The sequence below is a fragment of the Fragaria vesca genome, linkage group LG6 (assembly GCF_000184155.1).
Source record: "Fragaria vesca subsp. vesca linkage group LG6, FraVesHawaii_1.0, whole genome shotgun sequence".
Classification (NCBI taxonomy): domain Eukaryota; kingdom Viridiplantae; phylum Streptophyta; class Magnoliopsida; order Rosales; family Rosaceae; genus Fragaria; species Fragaria vesca.
In genome coordinates, this window is record NC_020496.1 from 31,578,801 (window position 1) to 31,600,485 (window position 21,685).

At 39.0% G+C, this 21,685-nt stretch overlaps 3 protein-coding genes and 1 pseudogene across 3 annotated transcripts; 2 read left to right on the forward strand and 2 right to left on the reverse strand.

Annotated features, from left to right (window-relative positions):
* Window positions 1-120: 120 nt before the first annotated feature.
* Window positions 121-2,172, forward strand: LOC101314783 (endo-1,3(4)-beta-glucanase 2-like). The gene has a single exon (XM_004306074.1). It carries the CDS (start codon window positions 121-123, stop codon window positions 2,170-2,172), a length of 2,052 nt encoding a protein of 683 aa, XP_004306122.1.
* Window positions 2,173-3,887: 1,715 nt separating this feature from the next.
* LOC101315079 lies at window positions 3,888-6,215 on the forward strand (annotated as a pseudogene).
* A 227-nt stretch (window positions 6,216-6,442) lies between these two features.
* On the reverse strand, window positions 6,443-7,699 carry LOC101315370. Its single transcript, XM_004306075.1, has one exon. It carries the CDS (start codon window positions 7,697-7,699, stop codon window positions 6,443-6,445), a length of 1,257 nt encoding a protein of 418 aa, XP_004306123.1.
* A 2,631-nt stretch (window positions 7,700-10,330) lies between these two features.
* LOC101307320 (uncharacterized membrane protein C24H6.13-like) lies at window positions 10,331-15,508 on the reverse strand. The gene is made up of 10 exons (XM_004304224.1): window positions 15,104-15,508; window positions 14,857-15,009; window positions 14,281-14,344; window positions 13,969-14,178; window positions 13,559-13,738; window positions 12,852-13,150; window positions 12,494-12,770; window positions 11,793-12,068; window positions 11,106-11,339; window positions 10,331-10,696 (listed from the first exon to the last, which is right to left on the reverse strand). Exons 1-10 carry the CDS (start codon window positions 15,403-15,405, stop codon window positions 10,541-10,543), a joined length of 2,151 nt encoding a protein of 716 aa, XP_004304272.1. The 5' UTR covers window positions 15,406-15,508; the 3' UTR covers window positions 10,331-10,540.
* Window positions 15,509-21,685: the final 6,177 nt, after the last annotated feature.

Consider the following 21,685-nt stretch of genomic DNA (forward strand, 5'->3'; position numbering starts at 1 on the left):
ATTTCTTGCCCAGTCTATTCCCAGTCACTCCTCCAAGTTCCTCACCATAGCTGCAATGCTATATAAATAGACATACACTACCAGTTCTCACCATCACATCCTCCAATGCTGTCATCTAAGATGACTTTCTACATTTTCATTTTGGTTCTTGGTTTCTCCTTCCTTCAAACCCAAGCTAGAGCACTACCATCCAAACCAGCTCCAGCCGCTGTCCTCTTCCCTCAAGTCCAATCCACTGTCCTCCCTGACCCTTCACCTTTCTTCGCCTCCAACCTCCTCCAAGCTCCACTTCCCACCAACTCTTTCTTCCAGAACTTTGTACTCAACAATGGCGACGCTGCCGAATATTTCCATCCCTACAGCTTCAGATTCTCCAACTCATCCCTCACTCTGTCTTATCCTACCCCTATCCCATCCAACGCTTCCATACTCCAAAACTTTACAGCTGACCTTACCATCTCCACCACACAAACCCAACACCAACATCAGGTTGTCTCTTCCTTCAGTGACCTCGGTGTCACTTTGGACATCCCCTCCTCCAATCTCCGGTTCTTTCTTGTGAAAGGAAGCCCCTATCTGACGTGCAATGTGTCTGTACCGACAGCTCTCTCCATCTCCACCACTCATGCAATCACCTCACTGTCTCCAAATACAAAACAGAACAAGTACACAATCAACCTCAACAACAACCAGACATGGATCCTGTACTCGTCCTCCAAGATTGGTCTCACCAAGACCAACCCTTCATTGATCAAATCCGATTCATTTTTCGGCGTTATAAGGGTTGCATTGTCACCAGGTTCTGATGCAGAGAAGGTGCTAGACCAGTTCAGTTCTTCTTACCCGGTTTCCGGTGAAGCCCTCTTCACAGAAGCGTTTGGTTTGGAGTATAACTGGGAGAAACAAGGGAATGGAGACTTGCTTATGCTAGCTCACCCTCTCCATCTTCAGCTTCTTTCTGTTGAGGACAGAAATGTCACTGTTCTTGACCATTTCAGGTACAGAAGCATTGATGGTGACCTTGTTGGCGTTGTAGGCGACTCTTGGGTGTTGAAAACACAGCCTATTCCAATCACTTGGCATTCCATTAATGGTATCAAAGACAATGCATCAATACCAGAGATTACTGCCGCTCTTTTGACAGATGTTGAGGCTGTAACCTCGGAACCAATATCATCAATAACGGCTTCATATTTCTATGGAAAGATGATTGCGAAGGCGGCTAGGCTGGCTTTGATTGCTGAAGAGGTGGGCTGTGATAATGTGATTCCAAACATTACAACGTTCTTGAAGAATGCAATTGAGCCATGGTTGAGTGGGACTTTTGGAGGAAATGGTTTCTTGTATGAAGCTAAATGGAGTGGACTTGTCACGAAAAATGGAGCAGTGGATAAAGGTGCAGACTTTGGGTTTGGAATATACAATGATCACCATTACCATATTGGTTACTTTGTTTATGCAATTGCAGTGGTTGCCAAGCTTGACCAGGCTTGGGGGTTAAAATTCAAGACTCAAGCTTGTTCTCTTGCTGAGGATTTCATGAACTTAAACAGGCAGCCAAGTTCTAACTATCCACGTTTGCGGAACTTTGATCTTTACAATTTGCATTCATGGGCAGGAGGACTAACTGAATTTGGAGATGGACGCAATCAGGAGAGCTCAAGTGAAGCAGTGAATGCTTACTACTCAGCTGCCTTGATGGGGCTAGCCTATGGAGACACTAATCTCACCGCCACCGGATCTTTGCTTGCAGCTCTTGAAATCCAAGCAACTCAAAAGTGGTGGCATGTGCACCAAGGAGACAACATCTATGAGGACGTTTTCACAAGCGCAAATAAGATCACAGGAATAGTGTGGTCTGATAAGAGAGACACTGGACTTTGGTTTGCTCCTCAAACATCTTTAGAAATCAGGGTTGGAATTCAGGTTCTTCCGATTTCGCCTATCACTGAGGTCTTGTTCTCTAATGTCAGCTATGTTAAGGAACTGGTAGAGTGGACAGCACCGGCTTTGACTAAGGAGGGAGTTACAGATGCATGGAGAGGGTTTGATTATTCCTTGGAAGGGATATACAACAAACAAGATGCTTTGCAGAAGATTAAGAACTTGGGTGGCTTTGATGATGGGAACTCACTTACCAATCTTCTGTGGTGGATTCACAGCAGAGGTTAGTAAGTAGAGTAGTAATGTGAAGATATTGAGTTCATTGCCTAGATGAATGGAATTACTTTGCTTGAAATGTTATTTAGGGGTACTGTTAGTAGTGTTTTCTTTTCTTCTTATTCTTCAATTTTGATCACAAGGGTATACAAAAACAAGGTGTTATCTGTGTGTGCCTCATTTTTGGAGCTTCACATGATTTATAACTTGAATCCAATAACTCGAAAAATGATTGTTTCAAACTAAATGATCAATGGAATCTAAGTAAAAGAGTCTTTATGAATTTAGGCTCAGAACAATTCCTTTGTAATGTGTTGATGCTTGTGTAGTAGACTATAGGTGACGGGATTGTTGGCCAAAACTTTTGGTACAACACTTTCTTTCTAGTTTCATGTAATTTAAGTTTTAGGCTGTAGTCTTCTTGAGAGGTGATAAGTAGTTAAGTACTATAGCTGGTGTACCAGTAATACCAGATTGGAACCAATATTTTGCCTCAAGACCGGACAAGGTGGTGTACCAGTCCTACCAGATTGCTGAAAAAGCCACTTTGAGTTTTTCCGATGATTACAATGAGTAATCACCAACGTTTGCTATAGCTGTTGTCACTAGTTAGCTACTTATGTTTACAAGTTCGATAGTTCCATACACTAGAAGATAAATTTCATAGCTATTAATGAAACCCACCTTCCTAAATAGATTAATCGAAGAAGAAACTTATAGATAATGCAAGTTTATGAGACTTATCAAAAAGGATGTATATGTAAGAGCATCACTAGCCGAATCTAGTGCTCAATACTAGGCATGTCGATCTGCAGTTAGCTCTAACCAATTAGTCAAATCTGTTTGTTTTTTTTCGTTGAAGAAAGCATATTAATTCATGGGTATGTATATTCATTATGATCTTCAGCCACAGTAACACATTCATAATGGGTTAATAGACTTAAAAAAAAAAAATAAAAAATAAAAATAAAAAATATTCGTCAAACAACATCAAAATTTGGCATGCTTTCACACATTAACTTTGTATGTGGTCTACCCCAAAGTGATGTATATGGCACTAGCTCTAAGTACGTTTATGATAAAAAATGAGAAACAGTTCATTTCATAAGGTAGGACTACTGTAGGAGGTCTGCCTCAAAGTGTGATCTACTGCACAAAATACGTATTACTAATTTTTTTTTTAAATGTTTATGAAAGTTTGTCAAAAAGATATTGCGAAAATCCCTAATTGATCCCTGGATCAATAACTTTAATCCTTGGGTATTATCCTTCAGAATTGATCAGGCAGGTACGATTTCTTAAGGGAATAAGTATAGTTAGTAGAAAGATATGGCAGAGAGATCATGTGTTTTAAGGTTTGAGTGTTTAATCTTTCTAGTCTCTAATCATAATGTACTCCAGAATTAATCAAGTATGTAACAGACGACTTCATTATAGAAGAAAAAGCCTTAATCGAATTACATTCCAAACTCAGAGCAGTGATCGGAACCTAGTCGATATTTTAGACCTGATTAAAAAACCCTAACCCGCTAAAACAGTTTTACTTGCCAAAAAAGTTTCGTTTCCTATAAGCTCTCGGATTCCTAATTTATTTGCACAAAGCTTTCTTTCCTTTCTCTCCTCTACAAGCTAGGAAAAACCATCATTGCTTATATAAACGGCAATTGTGAACCTCATTCTTCATCACAAAATCACAAATCACAACTGTACGTTCTCTCAATTGCAATATGGCTTCCCCCTTGACATTCTTCCTCATCATCTCCCTCAGTTTCTTCATCACCCTCCCTCAAACCCAAGCAAGAGTACTTCTGTCCCAACCACAACCAACTCCGGCCACCAGCTTCATCTTCCCGAAAGCTGAGTCTACATTTCTCCCTGACCCTTCACCTTTCTTTGCCCCAAACCTCCTCCAAACCCCACTCCCTACAAACTCCTTCTTCCAAAACTTTGTGCTCAACAATGGCGACGATCCCGAGTATTTCCACCCCTACCACTTCAGATCCTCCAACTCTTCCCTCTCTCTTTCCTACCCTAGTCGCCTCGCCACCCCATCTTTCATATCTCAAAACTTCACCGCCCAACTCAGCATCTCCGCCACCCAAAACAACCATGAACGCCACGTAGTCTCTTCCTTTAGTGACCTCAGTGTCACTCTAGACTTCCCCTCCTCCAACCTCACCTTCTTCCTCGTCAAGGGAAGCCCCTACCTGACATGCAACGTGTCCAAACCCACCGCGCTTTCCATCTCCACCGCTCTTTCAGTCACTTCTTTGTCTTCAAACGCTGAACGCACCAAGTTCACGTTAAAGCTCGACAACAGTCAGATATTTCTAGTGTACTCCTCCTCCCCGATTGGTCTCACCATCAGCAACCCATCACTGATCACTTCCGAAGCATTCACCGGGGTTATAAGAGTTGCAATGTTGCCGCCGAGTGGCTCTCAGGATCTTGAGGCAATTCTAGACCAGTTCAGTTCTTCTTACCCGATTTCGGGCGAGGCAGTGTTGACAGGGCCAACGACATTGGAGTATAGATGGGTGAAAGAAGGTAATGGAGATTTGCTTATGCTAGCTCATCCTCTCCATCAACAACTTCTGTCTGTTCAGGACAGTCATGCAGCTGTTCTTGACTATTTCAAGTACACAAGCATTGATGGTGATCTCATAGGCGTGGTGGGAAACTCTTGGGTGCTGAAAGCACAGCCTATTCCAATCTCTTGGCATTCGATTACCGGTGTCAAGGACTTAGTACAGGCATTACCTGAAATAAATGCTGCTCTTTCCAGTGATGTTCAGCTTCTAATTTCGACGCCATTATCGATAACAGGTTCTTACGAATATGGTAAATTGCTCGCCAAGGCAGCGAGGCTGGCGTTGATTGCTGAAGAGGTGGGTTCTAATGATATTGCAGTGATTACAAAGTTTTTGAAGGATGGAATTGAGCCATGGTTGAGTGGGACTTTCAGTGGAAATGGTTTCTTGTATGAAGGTAAATGGGGTGGACTTGTAACAAAAAATGGAGCAGCTGATAAAGGTGCAGATTACGGGTTTGGAGTGTATAATGATCACTATTACCACATTGGTTACTTTCTGTATGCGATTTCAGTAGCTGCGAAATTCGACGTGGATTGGGGGATGAAGTTTAAGGCTCAAGCTTATGCTCTTGCTGGAGATTTCATGAACTTAAACAGACAGGCGGATTCAAGTTACACGCGGTTGAGGAACTTTGATCTGTACAATTTGCATTCATGGGCCGGAGGGGTAACTGAATTTGCAGATGGACGAAATCAAGAGAGCTCAAGTGAGTCAGTGAATGCTTACTACTCGGCTGCATTGATGGGGTTAGCCTATAGAGACACTAATCTCACAGACGCTGCGTCATTGCTTGCAGCACTAGAAATTCAAGCAATTCAAAAGTGGTGGCATGTGCACCAAGGAGATAACATCTACGAAGATGTGTTTGCAAGTGAGAACAAGATCACTGGAATTGTGTGGTCTAATAAGAGGGATAGCAGTCTTTGGTTTGCTTCAGCAGAGTCGAAAGAAATCGGGGTCGGAATTCAGGTGATGCCGATTTCGCCTATCACTGAGGTCTTGTTCTCCAATGCCAGCTATGTTAAGGAACTGGTAGAGTGGACAGCACCGGCTTTGAGTAAGGAGGGAGTTACAGATGCATGGAGAGGTTTTACATATGCTTTGGAAGGGATATACAACAAGGCTGAGGCTTTGCAGAAGATTAAGAACTTGGGTGGCTTTGATGATGGGAACTCACTTACCAATCTTCTCTGGTGGATTCACAGCAGAGGTTAGGAAGTAAAAGAATTTGGAGTTAGAAACTTAGAATTAATATTAATATTTAGATGGCTAGAAAGTAGTTGTTTAGGGATTATGAACTTTTTTTGTTTATTATTTGGATAAACTTAATAAAAAGGGCAACATCTTTATGTTTGTACCTCTACATTGTAGCTTATCTTGTCAAACAAATTATGAATTTTAGTGAATCTCTTCTGTATGATTCAGGCATGGACACATTTTTCTACCAGTAATTTGTCCTGATGCATATGAGTTATAACACAGATTCAAGTTATTCAAACATGACCTGAAAATTGATAAAGAGAAGTGGAATTACTTCATTGCGTTGAATCGAAAGCTTAAATTGCACTTCATTATTTCTTTGACATTCATTACAATTGCAAAGAATCAATAACGGTGAATTCCAGATGTTGTGGAATATTACTAATTAGAGCATAAATTTGTTAAAAACTAAAGGTAAAGGTTCTTGATCAATTAGTAGACAAAAAGCAGATAGGCTGAAGATCAAGTGAGTTCCAAAGTGACAACTCACCATCACCATTCACAGCACTACTCATGGAAGAAAAGGAAGAGGAGGAAGAAGAAGATCCCATATCAGTTGATGTCTGCTGGTTCTCCTCTTCTTTCTTTCCTTCATATTCTTGTTTTGCTGCAGCTTCCTCTTTGTTCTTGTTACTGCAGGCCCTCTGCAGGTCAGATATTCCTCTCATTCTTGTGTTTCCTGTTGTTGAAGATTCAATCTTTAACTTTAAGCATTCGGGTATGCCATTGAAGGCATAGAGAGAAGCAGAGAATTTCCTCTCATATTTCATCCTCTTCATGGCTGCTCTAAGCATGGAAGGTTCATCTGCATAGGTCTCTGGCTCCACTGCCTCTTCTATCTCTTCAGCAATCTCAAAAGGAGAAGGAGAATAGTAGTCTGTTGATCCAATATCATCCACAAATTGGAAGTCTATGGCACCCACTTGACCATTTACTTCTTCTTCTTCCACATCTTCCTCTGATCCTGCACAAACAAAATTTGCATCCCCGCCGCTATAAGTAGTCCCAGCCACTTCACTCAAATTCCCATAGTCCATTTGTTGATCAGCTTCTCTTGCAATGGAGTACTCTTCCTTTTCAGTCAAGCAGGACTCAAAACTTGATGTCATGTAGTCGATGCTACTTGCACTAATCTCAGGGATGTATTCATTGTTGCTTGTGATGTAATCTTCTGGATCATTAAGGAAATCAGTGTACTGGTTTTCCGAGAACTCTGCTGCAGCTTCTTCCTGATACTGCTTCTGTTGATGGTTAACAGGCAAAGGAGCAGCAGTACAAGAGGTGTTATTGTTCCTTGCTTTGAGCCTCTGGAGAAGAAGGTTTGTGATCTTTGAGGGTAGTGCTGGAGTAGAAGATGGTGATGGGGAACAAGGCCAGAAATTTGTTCTAGTATTGGCACCGCGGAGCAAGCAAGCTGCCTCATCATAGGCCCTGGCTGCTTCCTCAGCTGTGTCAAATGTCCCCAACCACACCCTTATCTTTTGAATAGTGTCCTTAATCTCTGCCACCCATCTTCCGGAGGGTCTTTGGCGAACACCAACAAAACGCTTTCGAGCTCTTCTTGCTGCTCCTCCCAGTGCTGCAGCAGCTGATGCTTCCTTCACCATCTCATCCCAAGCCATGGTTCCCTCGCTGCAACTTTTGGTCTCTTCCACTCCTTCACTAACTTTTCTCTTCCTTGCCATATAGTCTAATGTTGGTTGTGATGTTATTTTTAGCTAGCTCCTAGGCTTTTGTGTACTTGCAAGTGATTTACTTGAAGCTGAAGGTTTGAGATGCTTTTGTGAGATTTGGGTTCTGTTGGCATGTGAATTTATATGTAGAGCTGGGGAAGCTGAAAAATATTGTCAAATGATTGGGGAGGTTGAACTGGTCTTAATTGTTCATATGTCTTTGTTTCTGTTATCCCCAGCCTCACTCTAACCAATGGAGGTTTTTTCTGTTTGAGGGGGGAAAAAACATACTTTTGATGGTATATTTGACCCAGCCAAAGATGCCTATATCTTAAATCTATCTAGTTTCTTCTATTACATTATTTAAACACCATGTCAATTCATAATTGGGAATTGTAGGCTTGAATGAGTCATCTCTCATTTTTCTGAATATAAATCACTGAAACATCTCTGAGCACCATGAAGATACAGGCATAGATGTAATCTTTGTAGAGAAAGGGACTAATTGTACCCTTCTACCGAAGCAAACAAATGATTAGCAAAGCAACCAAAATGATCCCCAAGAACAACAAATGGAGGCTAATTAGCCAATACATACTATATAATCATTTTCCATAGTCCATACCAGTACATTGTTTCTGATAAATGGGGTATCTCAGAAATTTACTCATCATAATTCAACTGAGAAAATTTACCAATCTAGAAACTTTTTCACTAAATTGAGGACAAACTAGTTCCCATCCAACATTTCTATTAGGATTAATAGTTTCTTACTGCTAATAATACTGAAAGAGGCAATCATTCTTTACAATGAGACTAGTCCCTCTCTCAGAAAGGTACATTTGTGATTTGTACTTATGCTGATAATATATACTCAGAAACAATGAGATTTCCATCAAATACTAACAGCACTACTTTCCTGAGTACTTGTTTTGGCGATAATTTCAATTTTCTGTTCTATCCCCCCATCAAAACAAAACCAGAGGATCTATATCTCCATCTGAGTTATAAGACAAACCATGCCAGTAGTTTCCACTTAAAAAGACAAACACAGTAACACAGACACAAGAATCATGGAATTTCTGGGTGAAAATTATCTTTCACCTGTGATGTGACTTGTGAAATACCGCGTAGTATGTCACTTTCATAGCTAAAATGTTAACTAATAAGGTCAGTCTCATTGCTTTGGATTGTTAACCATACAATAATTAACTTAACTCCCCTAATAACCATATTATCATTTTGATGATCAAAGTTAAAAAGACGGTTTTTCCAAAGCATCCTCAACAATGAGCATCTCAAACATCAAGGTGAATATTTAACTCTTTCATTATGTTATCTGTAATGTGATATCTGATAGGTTTTGTAGATTTTGTTGGCTGGTAATAACTACTATCTTAAATCATCTTAAGACAACTGACAAATGCAAGATCAAGAAGTTTGTTCAGCCATTTCGTTGGATATACTTCCTTCGAATTTTTGAGACAATTATTCGACCATCTTTCTCAATCCCTTTTGCAAGCTACTAAAGATTTCTTGATTACATAACAAATCTCAGGGAAGCCCCAATGTTTCAGTTTTATTAGATACCATGATGAATACTTCTAATTGATTGACACCTTTTCCTTGTAATAGGACATTAAGATGATGATCATTTTGGATCAAACAGTAATCAACTTTGTAAGGGAAGTCTGATAATGACATCTTTTGAAGGACAACTTAGGTAGAACACTCGATTGATTGGATAAAAAAAACGAGGTCAGATTGGACACACCATTGAAGAAGATTACAGAAAACATACAGAAAAAACAAGCAGGAAAACCAAAGACAAATGGGGTAGCAAATCTGAAGCTGCACAGTGCCGTAAGAAAAACAAAGGCAAACAAGTCCTAGAGTCGAATCTTTATCCAGTTCACACTAGTTTAAATATTTAATCAATGTTATGCCACTTTGGAGCTCACCATTTAAACATTGATATATAAATTTGAAACTTTTAACCACCGAACTTATAATATGTTTAACGGTCTGGCCAAGAAAATAACAAAACACACTTCATCAATATGAACATTTTCTTCATTGTTCTGCGTTTTTTATATGAAGAACAAAAACAAAGATTAGACTTCTGCACTTTTAGCTGATGCTGAAATCTGAGTGTGATGTTTGCCTGGAAAGAAAGCTCTGATTGCGTCAGGGTAAACCAGAATTTGATGATCCTAAGAGAAAATGTCAGAACCCCTTTGTTGCTCCACGTGGAAGATCGAAAACTAAACCAGTCTTTTTCTCTAATGAATGTCAAACAACTGAACCAAATCGTCAGCATGTACACTCATTTGCTCAATTATCATATGTTGGCTGTGCTATCCACATGGAACAAAACCCAGAAAATAAGGAAATGAATGTGATATAAAAATAGGTATGGTTGACAAATATGTAATGGTCTATTATTCTCGAAACGAAAATAAGAAAGGAAGAAAGAAAGGGTCTAATTCAATTGAGATTCCTGTCTCCAGAAGATGGAGATGGAATGGTTCCAAGAATTTTGCAGAAGAGGTGTGCTTTCAAAGACAGGTGGAACCTCAGTATCAGCATAATTTTTAAAGTCTGGGCAACCAAAGGTTAGTTAGTTAGTTGCCTATGGCTATGAGATTCTAATAGTATTCTATACATGTTTATAAAAATTGTGTCTATAATACAACAGCAAGAATGAATAAATCAAAGACATATGGTCACTGGAAAACAAGCCTAACACACAGATTACAGATCATATACTTATTTTACAAGAACACAGAGACACAGGGAATAATTTATTGGTTTTCTGCTGTCAGTATGGCGAAACAAGACAGATTGCTTACTTCAGACTTCAGCGGGAAGAAGTGGAGAGTTGTGGCCATCTGTGCTTCTTTGACGTCTTGGTATCAAAGCTGGATCCTCATATGCAGTGCTTAATTTATCATAAAATGCATCCATTGAAGGATCACTCTGGTCTTCTTTATCTTTCTTTACCAAACACTGCATAAATACAGTAAAAAACCGCTTAGCTGAAGTGATAGAACAGAAGATGAACGATCCATTTGACAGTGCTTTTAGAAAGTTTTTATTACTTTCTACCAATTTTGTGGGAAGTTCACGTATTTGTGGAAAACAAAATTAAGGTGAAAAATTAAAAGTGCTTTTCAGAAAAGCACGTAAAAGCATTAGGTGCAATTCAGAGAAGTGCTCCCCTAATAACCATTTCTGCCAAACGCAATAAAACCACTTCCAGAAAGTTTTTAAGTTTTAGAAGCGATTAGCACTGTCAAATGGGCCCTACTTCTTAGTTTAAGATGTAACATACAAAGAGTTGTAATGTTAGCTAATTTAAATCTTTTGGAATCTAAAAGAATTAGTTGATAACATTGGTTCAGAGTTTCAGACATACCTCAACAGGATATGATTCGAATATCGGTAAAAATCGTTTGCGGCAGTACTCATTGAAAAGAAGAGTGAGAATTGGAAGAGGAACCATCAAACTAGAAGCTAAGGCAAGATCTTTAATCCCAAACATTCCAATCGCAATGATGTGCATAAGTACCAAGGAAAATATTGTTGAACCGTGCACTATAGGCCAAAATTTTCCACCAGTGTCATACTTGGGTGCATATACATTCAATAGCTGTTCAAAATTGTTTAGCAAAAAGGTGTCAGTAAATTCATTAACCAAATAGGTGAAAAAATCATACCAAAAAAAATGTTAAACTATACAATTTGGATGGTACAGAGGATGAAATAATGTCATTGAAGTGTTGAACACAAACCAGGTTACTGTTTAAGTCGAGCAAATCAATCAATATGGAAAAGTAGATATCAAATTCATAATGAGATGATGCAAATTTGTGAAATAAGTTCCGACTATATAGAAGTGGACATAGACTCGCTTCTTATACACTTCTTTGAGATGATTTCACAGTTTCACACACCCTTTTGTGTCACTAATCACATACCTTCTTTATTCTTTTTTTAGAATACAAGAGGGTGTCAAATAGTTGATCTAATCTAGAAAACTACAATTTTAATAAACAGGATTTTTTACGCAATATAAAAGAGATAATAGAAAGGTTCCACGGACCTGGTTGCGGTAGATTAGGTATCCCATACAGCAGTAAACCAGAAGGAAAGGTAGAATTAATGGAGCCAGCAAGAAGTATGTTATTCCAAGGACTCCAAAAAATAGAATTCTAGGAATTTCGCTGTGGTATTTAATTGAAGGAACCTCAAATTCATCACCATCTTTTCCAGAAAATAGTCTTTTTATAATACTGAAAATCAAGGGAATCATGCGGAAGAGTTCGGATGATACACTGGTCCATCCAGATGTCACAACATATGAAATGAAGAATGATGCCTGCAACAAAATAAAGACTATATGAAACCTTGGATCATTGTTTTTGATAAAATTTTTTCAAAATCTCCGACTATTATATTTAAGCCAAATATCAAGTTCCTCGGATACGGACACATGCAAACGCAAATGTTTTATTGATATCATAAAATCCTATGACATACACTCTTAAGAACATAAGTATTATCCGCAATCAGTATCTGAACAAGTTTTAGGTACAAAGATATTCTACCAGCAAGGCAGCAAGTAGTTAGTAACAAAATCACATGCTATTGACTGGGAAATTAAAAAACTTGAAATGTCTTTGTAGTCAATTAAATTTAAGAACAGGCAAAACAATGGTATACCATGAGTCATGAAGTTTCAAACCTCCATCTAATCATTTCAGAAAGATAAAGTACAAACTAATATTCTGGATGTATTAGCACCTGTGCCGGAACAGCATCAGCAAGTAGCCCGGGAATCTTTTTGGGCTCAAGAAGGATATCGAATCGATAGAGAGCTGTTCCTGATAGTACATTTGCAAAGAAAATATTCCATATAGTAAACAACAACATCTTCATGCATGCACCTTTTTGTATTTGACTGAAGGAGATGTACCCTTCCATAGATGACAGCACTATCATGATGGGTGGAACAAGTTTAAGGAACAACTGAAGAATAAGACTTGGAAGATATCCAGTTATGACTTCACTGACAACTGTTCTGCAAATAAAGAAATTGTATAATTCAGCATCATGGAATAAATCAGAGTTCATTTTTAAAAGTTGTAGATTCTGCACTTACAAAGTCAGTATGCTTGTGAGAAAAGGAAACCAGGTTTCTAAAGTTGAAAGATTAGCGAGGCCTTGCACGATTACAACTGGAATGAGATATAGAATTGTAACAGCAGCATATGCAACCAGCACCACCAGCTTGCAGATCCATCTTTTTATAAAAGATGAAGAAAAGAAGGGCCAATGAACATCCTGGGGCTCAGGAGCGCTCTCTGTGACCCACTCTGTGGGATTTGTTCCTTGTTGAATGTGTAAAGCTACTGCAGCAGCAAGTCGGGACTTGAATGACACAAAAGCGGCTGAAACTTCCTGTTATTGTTTTTTTGGCACCATGGAACAATTGACTACATCAATTCAAGGTCAGATTAATCAACAACTAGACTATAAATTTGAAGTATACTCCTAAACTTGCTGATATATTTTTTAGAAATCAGAAAATGTCACATGTTTTGTTCATACATTCACCTAGTAAGAAGTATTAAAAAGCAAGAATGGACGAGTGTGTATGTGTGAGGTTGCTCATCTCTAATGATCTTTCCTAAAATATTTTGTTTTACATTTACATGTAAATTGTTGAAAACAAAAACTAAAAAGAAAAAACATCTACATCTAAGTTGATGCTAAGGAATTCATTAGGTGGAGGCGAATTTTACTTATACCATATGCTAAGGATTATTGTCAAGCTCTCCTTAATTAAGAACAAGAATAGCAGCAAACCTTTCCTGCCAATGATGATTGCTCTAATCTAACAGTATCTTCTAAATCATCCAATTTCTTTCCATAGTGATCCAAAGCATCAACTTTCCGTCCAAAAAGCCCATCACGCTTGAATCTTTGCTGTGGATCCTTTTCTGACTTGATACGGGCAAGCGTTCTGTATACCTTATCTGCATCTTTCTAGAAAAAAGGAAAAAGTTACAAGTCTTTCTTGAAGATTTCATGTAACAGGAAGTCTTTACTGGTACACGTTTTATTAAAAATTACGAATGTACAAATGTGTTTGATGCTTCCATCTAATGTGTAAGAAACTAAAGATGCAGATAGAAATTACAGACAAATCCCCAAGCTTTTAAAAAAGAAAAAAAAACAAGAAAACAAAATGAGGAAAATATAATGCTGAGGCTTACAGTTAGACGTTGGAGTTTGCTTGTTCGACGAACCATCGTGTGTGAAAGGTAAGTAGAAGAGTAATATTCTGTAAAAAAGTTTTCAATGATTTCACTGCTGCTGCTCCCAGACGGGACAGGAATACCACGGACCAATACTGTGAACTGATTAGGCTGAGGTTTGGATGAATAGAAGTGAGCAATTCTTCTTGATGAGATATAGCTGTACTCCTGCATAGTAATTGAATTGAATACTTTTGATTCTATTGTTCTAAATAAACCATCAAAATCTGATGGAACAAAGCCATAGAAAAGAACCAAAATCAAACTTACATTGTAAAGAAGATAGCAGACAAATGCACTGAAAATATATGCTGCACAGAAATGAACCCATAACCTTGGAAAACCAAAACGAACAGTCAGGGTCTCCTCATAATAGAATTACCACATGCCTACTATAAATTTGATAAACATAAATGAATTTGGAAAGATCCGGTCACAACTCTATTAAAATGAACATGCTGAAGTAAAGATCAACTAATCTACAAGCCAGGAAATTCAATATCCTCCAAGTCTATGAAATTCAATATCCTCCAAATCAGACACAATAGATAAGTGAAAACTCCAGCTCATATGCCAAACACGGAGGAATACATACATCCTATTTAAATTATCTGCCAGGGGGAAGTAGACAGATTCAACACAGACCTAAGCTAAAGCAGCCCTCACCTCTCATTAATCATCCAACTCTAACTTAACCAAAAGACACACCAACTAACAAAGGCAATAAATTGGGTAAGCACTAGAATGAAAACTGAGCCATTGGAAAACACATAATCCAACTATCAAAGACTGCAACACCCATTACAATCTCATATCAATATTTCCAACAATAAACCAAACACATACCAGTTTGAGCCATCATCAACGTTCGAAATACTAAACGAGTCCAAAGACTTGTTGGTCAAATCCGAAAAGTCCACCTCCAGCTGGGTCCCCAGGAAATTTATCGGCAGAAGAACAAACACCCCAATAACCGCAGCAAACCCAAACACCCTCAAACTGCCCCCAAACAAAAAAAAAAAATTCAAAAATCAAACTCAGCATTCAATACACCCTCTAACACAACTAGTCCGTAACTCCGTTTCAAACTAACCTGAACACGAAGATGCGCATGAAAACCACAGCATCCAAGCTGGTGGCAGATAAGAACTGATCTTCAGAAGGCTGCCATGCCCGTCTCACCCAGCCAGCAGTGGGCAACAATCTCTCGAAATTGAACCCATTTGCTTCTGTTTCTGATGGTGACTCTTTCTCTTTCTCCTTCGCAGCGACGAAGCGCGGCGCGTAGACCTTGGCGTTAATGGGCTGCTTCTTCAGAATAGAGTAGAGAGTGAAGAAAAGCAAACACAGACCCAGATTGATTCCCACCGAGGTTAATAACGCTGAGAGGATCATATCTCAAATCCTGTAATTCAAAGAAGCTGAGGGATTTCTAGTGCAGAAATGGGATTGGAATCCGAGAGCATTATGATTTTGATTTAGGAAAGCAAGCGTGTATGATTGTAGTTCGCAGTGTGAGTAGGTTAGGTATATTCTATTTTGTAAATGTAACCGACTTTGTGTTTAATAATGGACGATAATGCCCACCGTGGCGCGTTGGCTCCCGCCATGTGGCCTTTCATTACGGATCAGGACGGGTTATAAGTTCACTTCCTTTTCATGTAACCCACTGGATTATGTTGGCCCAAAATATCTAACTTTCCCAAGCTATGGTTCAAACTTCAAAAGCATTTGTTTTTTTTCCCTAGTTGGAACCATAAGGGTCGTAAGAGGATACACTTATAGGTTATATTTTGTACTTTTGTGTTCAAGATGTAAGAGTTTTTAAGAGTTGTAGTGGAACGTTTTGTTCATGTCTTACTTAGTAATATTTGGTCGTATGGCTGGCTTCAAACCATAAAATAATATTTATGTTTGCTAAGGAAACAGAGCTTCAAGCCAATTTATCTGAATCACTACGGCTACAGGAGTTGTATTGGAATGAAAAATCTAGAATTCGTTGGCTCTCTGAGGGTGATCGTAACACATCTTTTTTCCATGCTATATGTCGGGCTCGGCGTTCTCAATCTTCTATCACCTTGCTTAAAGATGGAAATCAGATTTACCAGGACCCTATCTCAATTCAGAATCATATTGTGGACTATTATTCCAATCTTTTCTCTCACCATGATGATTGTCAAGACACTGGTCTTATTTCCCGGGTAATTCCTAACATAGTTACAGTAGCTGAAAATGATTCTCCTATTGCAATTGCCTCTCCAGATGAAATTTTCTCTACTGTGAAAGCTATGGATCCTAATAGTTCCCCAGGGCCGGATGGATTTAGTGGCAGTTTCTTTTTAGCTTGTTGGGACTTAATTGGTGAGGATGTCGTGGAAGCAGTTCAGTTCTTTTTCCGACAAGGTACGCTACCAAACTCTTTCAATTCGAGTTTGATTATTCTGATTTCAAAGGTGGCTAATGCAGACTCTATTAAGCAGTATCGACCTATTTCAAAATCATTCCAAAAATTCTATCTCTACGGCTTGCTTCTATTGCTTCAAGAATTATTTCTCCTCAGCAACATGCCTTTGTCCCTGGCCATAACATTGCAGATTGTATTCTTACCACTTCCGAGTGTGTCAACTTGTTAGATAATAAGATTCATGGAGGTAATGTGGCTATTAAAGTTGCAGGGTTGCTCACCTGCGGACTTCATTTTAAGGGACAGAAAGGGACGACTCACTAACATCCGTTAGATATTAAATGAATCAATCCTACGTTTCTGATGAAAAAATGATCTCACCCCAACTCTTATCCTTACTCCAGCAGATTTGTTCTTCTTCTTGTGTTCATCTTCTTCTTCTCTCAGATCTCTTCAAACCCAATTTTGTTCATCTTCTTCTCATCTCATACATATTGTTAGTCTCAAACCATGCTATCTGCTTTGAAACCAGATTTTTCATTTTCATGGAATTGCTCTACCTTTGATTTGTTTTCTCCACTTTCCTACTCGATTTCAGTGGAGTAAGAAAGCATACCTTCGATTTGTTGGGTTCTTCTTTCTCGTATACTGCGGAATGATATTCCTAAAGATCCAGCAATTTAGTTTTTCTATTCTTGTTGGATTTTCTTTGAGTTCAAATTACATCAGTCCGATGAATGATGAAAATAGACAAGGATATAAGATCTCGCAAGGTCCAGAATCTAGTGATGGAGGGTGAAGAATAAGGGAGGATCCGGCGGTGGAATTTGGAGCGTCGTCGTCGATCGGAGACAAAAAGGACTCAAAGGTGATGCGATCTATGAGAGCGCCACCGGCGACGGACCAATTCGTAACGGAGCTCCATGAAGAGACGTCGTCGTTTTTTGTTCCATGGTGGTGAAATATATGAGGCTATTAGGAATTATAGATAAGATGGTGAGATGAGAGTAGAAGAAGAAGAATGAGATCTTTAATCAAAAACAAAGACAAAAAAAAAAGAACGGATCTGGGTGGAATGGTGAGATGGAGATGAACATATGAGCAGCTAGAGAGGTGAAAGGAGAAGAGAACAAATCCACTGGAGGAAGGAAAAGAATTGGGGGTAAAATCATTTTTTCATCAGAACCGTAGGATTGATTCATTTAATATCTAACGGGTATTAGTGAGTCATCCCTTTCTGTCCCTTAAAATGAAGTCCGTAGGTGAGCAGCCCTGATTAAAGTTGATATAACCAAATCCTTCGATACGATTTCATGGGAACTTTTGCTTCATGTTCTAGAGGCTTTTGGTTTTCATGCTACTTTTGTAAATTGGGTACGTGCTCTTTTTAAGTTAAGCTAAGCTTTCACTTCTGATTAATGGTCGATCAGTTGGTTACTTCTCATGTGGTAGAGGTGTGTACCAGGGTGACCCTTTATCGTCGTTATTATTCTGCTTAGTGGAGGAGGTTTTGAGCAAGGGTATTTTAGAGCTCATGTTGGCTGGTCGGCTACATCTACTATTGCCCCATCTCATGTTCTATTTGCAGATGACGTTATTATCTTTTGTCGAGGGACTAAACGTAATTTGTCTGTGGTTTTGGAGTTCTTTGATGAATATGGGACTAACTCTGGTCAATTAATAAGGAAAAGTCTCAAGTTTTCTTAAGCAAGCATCTGCATGCGAGAAGTCATTCCATTGCTGGTTTCCTTAGCATGTCTCTTGGGAATGCTCCTTTTACCTACTTGGGAGTTCCTATTTTCCGGGGTAAACCTCGTTCTTCCTATTTTCAAGCTATTGTTGATAAAATACGCTTAAAATTTTCTAGCTGGATGGGTTCTATATTGTCAATGGCTGGTCGGCTCCAGTTGATAAAGTCAGTGGTTAATAGCATGCTTGTCTACAGTCTACAAGTCATTGAGTGGCCAATTTCTCTTCTTAGAAGGTTGGAGGTATGGTGTAGGAATTTTTTGTGGTCCGAATCTATAGATAAAACGAGGGGTGCCTTTAATTGCCTGGAAGTCATGTTGTACACCAGTTGAAGATAGGGGTTTGGGCCTAAAGCAACTTGTGCTTCTTAATCGGTCATTCTTATTAAAGAAGTGTTGGGAGATTTATTCATCTTCATCAGAAAGTTGTGCTTTTATTCGCAACAGGTTCTTACGTAATGGTTCTCCACGTAGCTCTTATGCCTACTCTTCCATATATATGGTTAGGTGTGAGGAAGTTCTTTCCACGGGTTCTTGAGAATGCAAGATGGCTTATTGGCTCTGGAGCTTCTGTTTCGTTTTGGAAAGATAACTTCATAGGTAAGCCTATTGTTGATTTTTTCAATAATCATCATGGCTTACTTCATCTATTAGAAGGAAAAGTGGCTGACTTTATCTATAATGGCTCTTAGACTTTTCCTCATTTGTTTCAATTACATCATCCAAGCCTTTGTGATATGCTCAGCAGAGTTCCAGTGGCCTTGGACCCCATGAAGCATGATAAGCTTATTTGGTCTTCATCGAAATCTGGTGTGTTTAGTGCCAAGGAGACTTTTCAATTTCTACGACCTCATTCTCCCTCTTTGAATTGGGGAAAATTAATTTGGTGTAAATTCATGACTCCCAGAATCTCATTACTAGTTTGGAAGGTGTTACGGGGCCGAGTAATTTCAGAGGACTTCTTACAAAAACGTGGAGTTTCTCTCACATCTAGATGTGTTATGTGTTGCGTACATGGGGAATCCTTGTTCCATATTTTTTTCACATGCCCTTTTGCAGATTTCATATGGCAGAAGTGGTTCTCTCACTTTCAATTGGCTACGCAACGAAACTCCTTGCTAGATTTGTTTCATGCAGGAAGAGGTAATGATCGAAGTCCTCAACTGAAAGAGTTTTGGTTAAGTTGTTTATGTACAACTTTGTGGTTTATTTGGAGAATACGCAATAAAGTCAAGTATGATGGTTATTCTTGTTTGTCATCACATGTTTGTCGCTTAATTATGGGGCATATGCGAGCTTCCAGTTTTCTCGCCTCAGGTTGCATGAATAATTCAGTCTCGGAGCTTTGTGTTTTAAAGTGCTTTGATGTTCCTTGTACGCCGAGACAAGCTCCTCGAATTATAGAAGTGAATTGGATTCCTCCCCTTTTTGACTGCATCAAGATTAATACTGACGGGGCTTTCCATCATGACTCAGGCAAGGCTGGTTTTGGGGGAGTTTTCCGAAATTTCAAGGGTGAGTTTATTGGTGCTTTTGCTTGTCATTTGGACATCCCTTGTTCAGTGGACGCAGAGGTTATGGCTGTTATTAAGGCTATTGAATTAGTTTGGGTTCGGGAATGGAAGCATATTTGGCTTGAGGTTGATTCTGCCAGTGTTCTTAACTTCATCCATTCCCCTCATCTTGTTTCATTGAGATTTCGTGTTGCTTGGGATAATTGCATGTATCGTGTCTCGCAAATGCAATTTCGGTGTTCTCATATATTCAGAGAAGGGAATCAGGTAGCAGATGCACTAGCAAACTTCAGTTTATCTTCTTCAGGCTTGGTTTATTAGGACTCAATCCCCTAATTCCTTATGAATCTATGCCTTCAGGATCAACTCGATTTACCTCATTTCGCTTTCTTCATTGATTTTCTTTCAGTGTTGTTTTCTCTTATAGGTTATGTTGTTTTGTTCTTTGTTGGAAGGGTTTTGTTAAGCCCTTTCCTTTCTGTTCCTCTGACTTTCTTTTTTTCTTAATACATGGAGTTCAGCTCCTTTTAATCAAAAAAAAAACTATCAAATAATATCAATTTTCTAAAAGTAAAAAATTTGTTTTAATCCAAAAAAAAAACCATAAAATAATATCAATTTTCGAAAAATAAAAAATTTGTGATCTTGCTATTAATGTCTAATTCTTCAAATAAAACTCGAAATCATTGAGTAAATTATGCTGATTAGATGGTGACACGCTATAAGCCTATAACTCACTATGTCTAATATTTGGTTGTTTTGCAATGATCCTATAACTCACTCATAATTTCATTGCAGCGAAATCATATGGTGACACGCAACATGTCTATATAAAAATCTGATATTAACATGTTCGGAAGCATGTTTAAGATTGAAAGTTTAGTCAGGGGTTTGGGGTAGACTAGCCTTTCTCTCTCTAAAAACTTTTCTCTGCCTTCTCTCTACCAAACCCACCTGCCTGGGTTTCATCTTCTTCCCCTCTCTTTTGCTCGATCTAGATTGCCGATCTGGATTAATGGCTTGGGAGTTGGGGGAGAGATGAATCTCCCATTTTCCCTCTTCTTGGGGCCTTGGGGGTTGTTTATCTGCTTTTCGGCTGTTTTATTTTCCTAACCGTTTCGGGCGGTGCTTCTCGGAGCTTGGCTCTGTTTCTGGCCTTGTGGGTTTCGATCGTTCCGAAGCATCCGGTTTTTGGTTCTTTCTACTTTCATCGGCTTTTTCATTATGGGTTATCCTCTGCCACGATCGGCGGTCCTCTTTGGTCAGATTCTTTTGAATCTGATCAGTCCCAACAGGTTCCTCTCTTCTTCGGAGGAGATTGAAAAGTTGATTATCTGTCTCGTGCACATACCCATCTAAGTGAGGTTTGCTCACTATTGCACAGGGTGTTGCTTCAAGAATCTGTGTGCCTTATGGTGCATGTTTCTTTGGTCCTTTTCCAGTTCTCACCCACCCCTCTCTCTCGTCCGATTCATTTGGGTTGCGGGAACCTTGGTTCTTCGTTCATGACAAGTTTGATTTGTTATGGTGAAGCTGATGTCTGCATTAATATCTGGAAATTTGATGGATGGAGTTTCTGGACTTGCATGGGTCTTTCTGCTGTGCCTTTGATTTGGTTGGTTCAGATTATTTCCCTACTTCGTGCTCGAGGTAGTGCTGTGGTCTTCTCCCTCTGGTCAGATGTTGCAGTTGTGTGGTTTTACTTTGTTGTGTGTTTGTTTGAGGCTTTTGAGCCATGTACCGCAGGAGGTCCAAAAACCTCTGTGTATATCTTTAAGTTTGAATAAAATGTGTTGTTCTTTGTTAAAAAAAAAAAAATTGAAAGTTTGAAACCAAAGTTTGCTATTTTTCAATATTAATAACAATAAAAATCTTTATAAAATAAAAAAACGTGATGGCGGAGTAGCTCCATATAAAATGTCAAATAAGAATTCAATTCGAAGACTTACCAATATGGGAAAGCCTTTTATCTGCAGGGGTGCACACAAATCAATACAACCTTTCCGGTG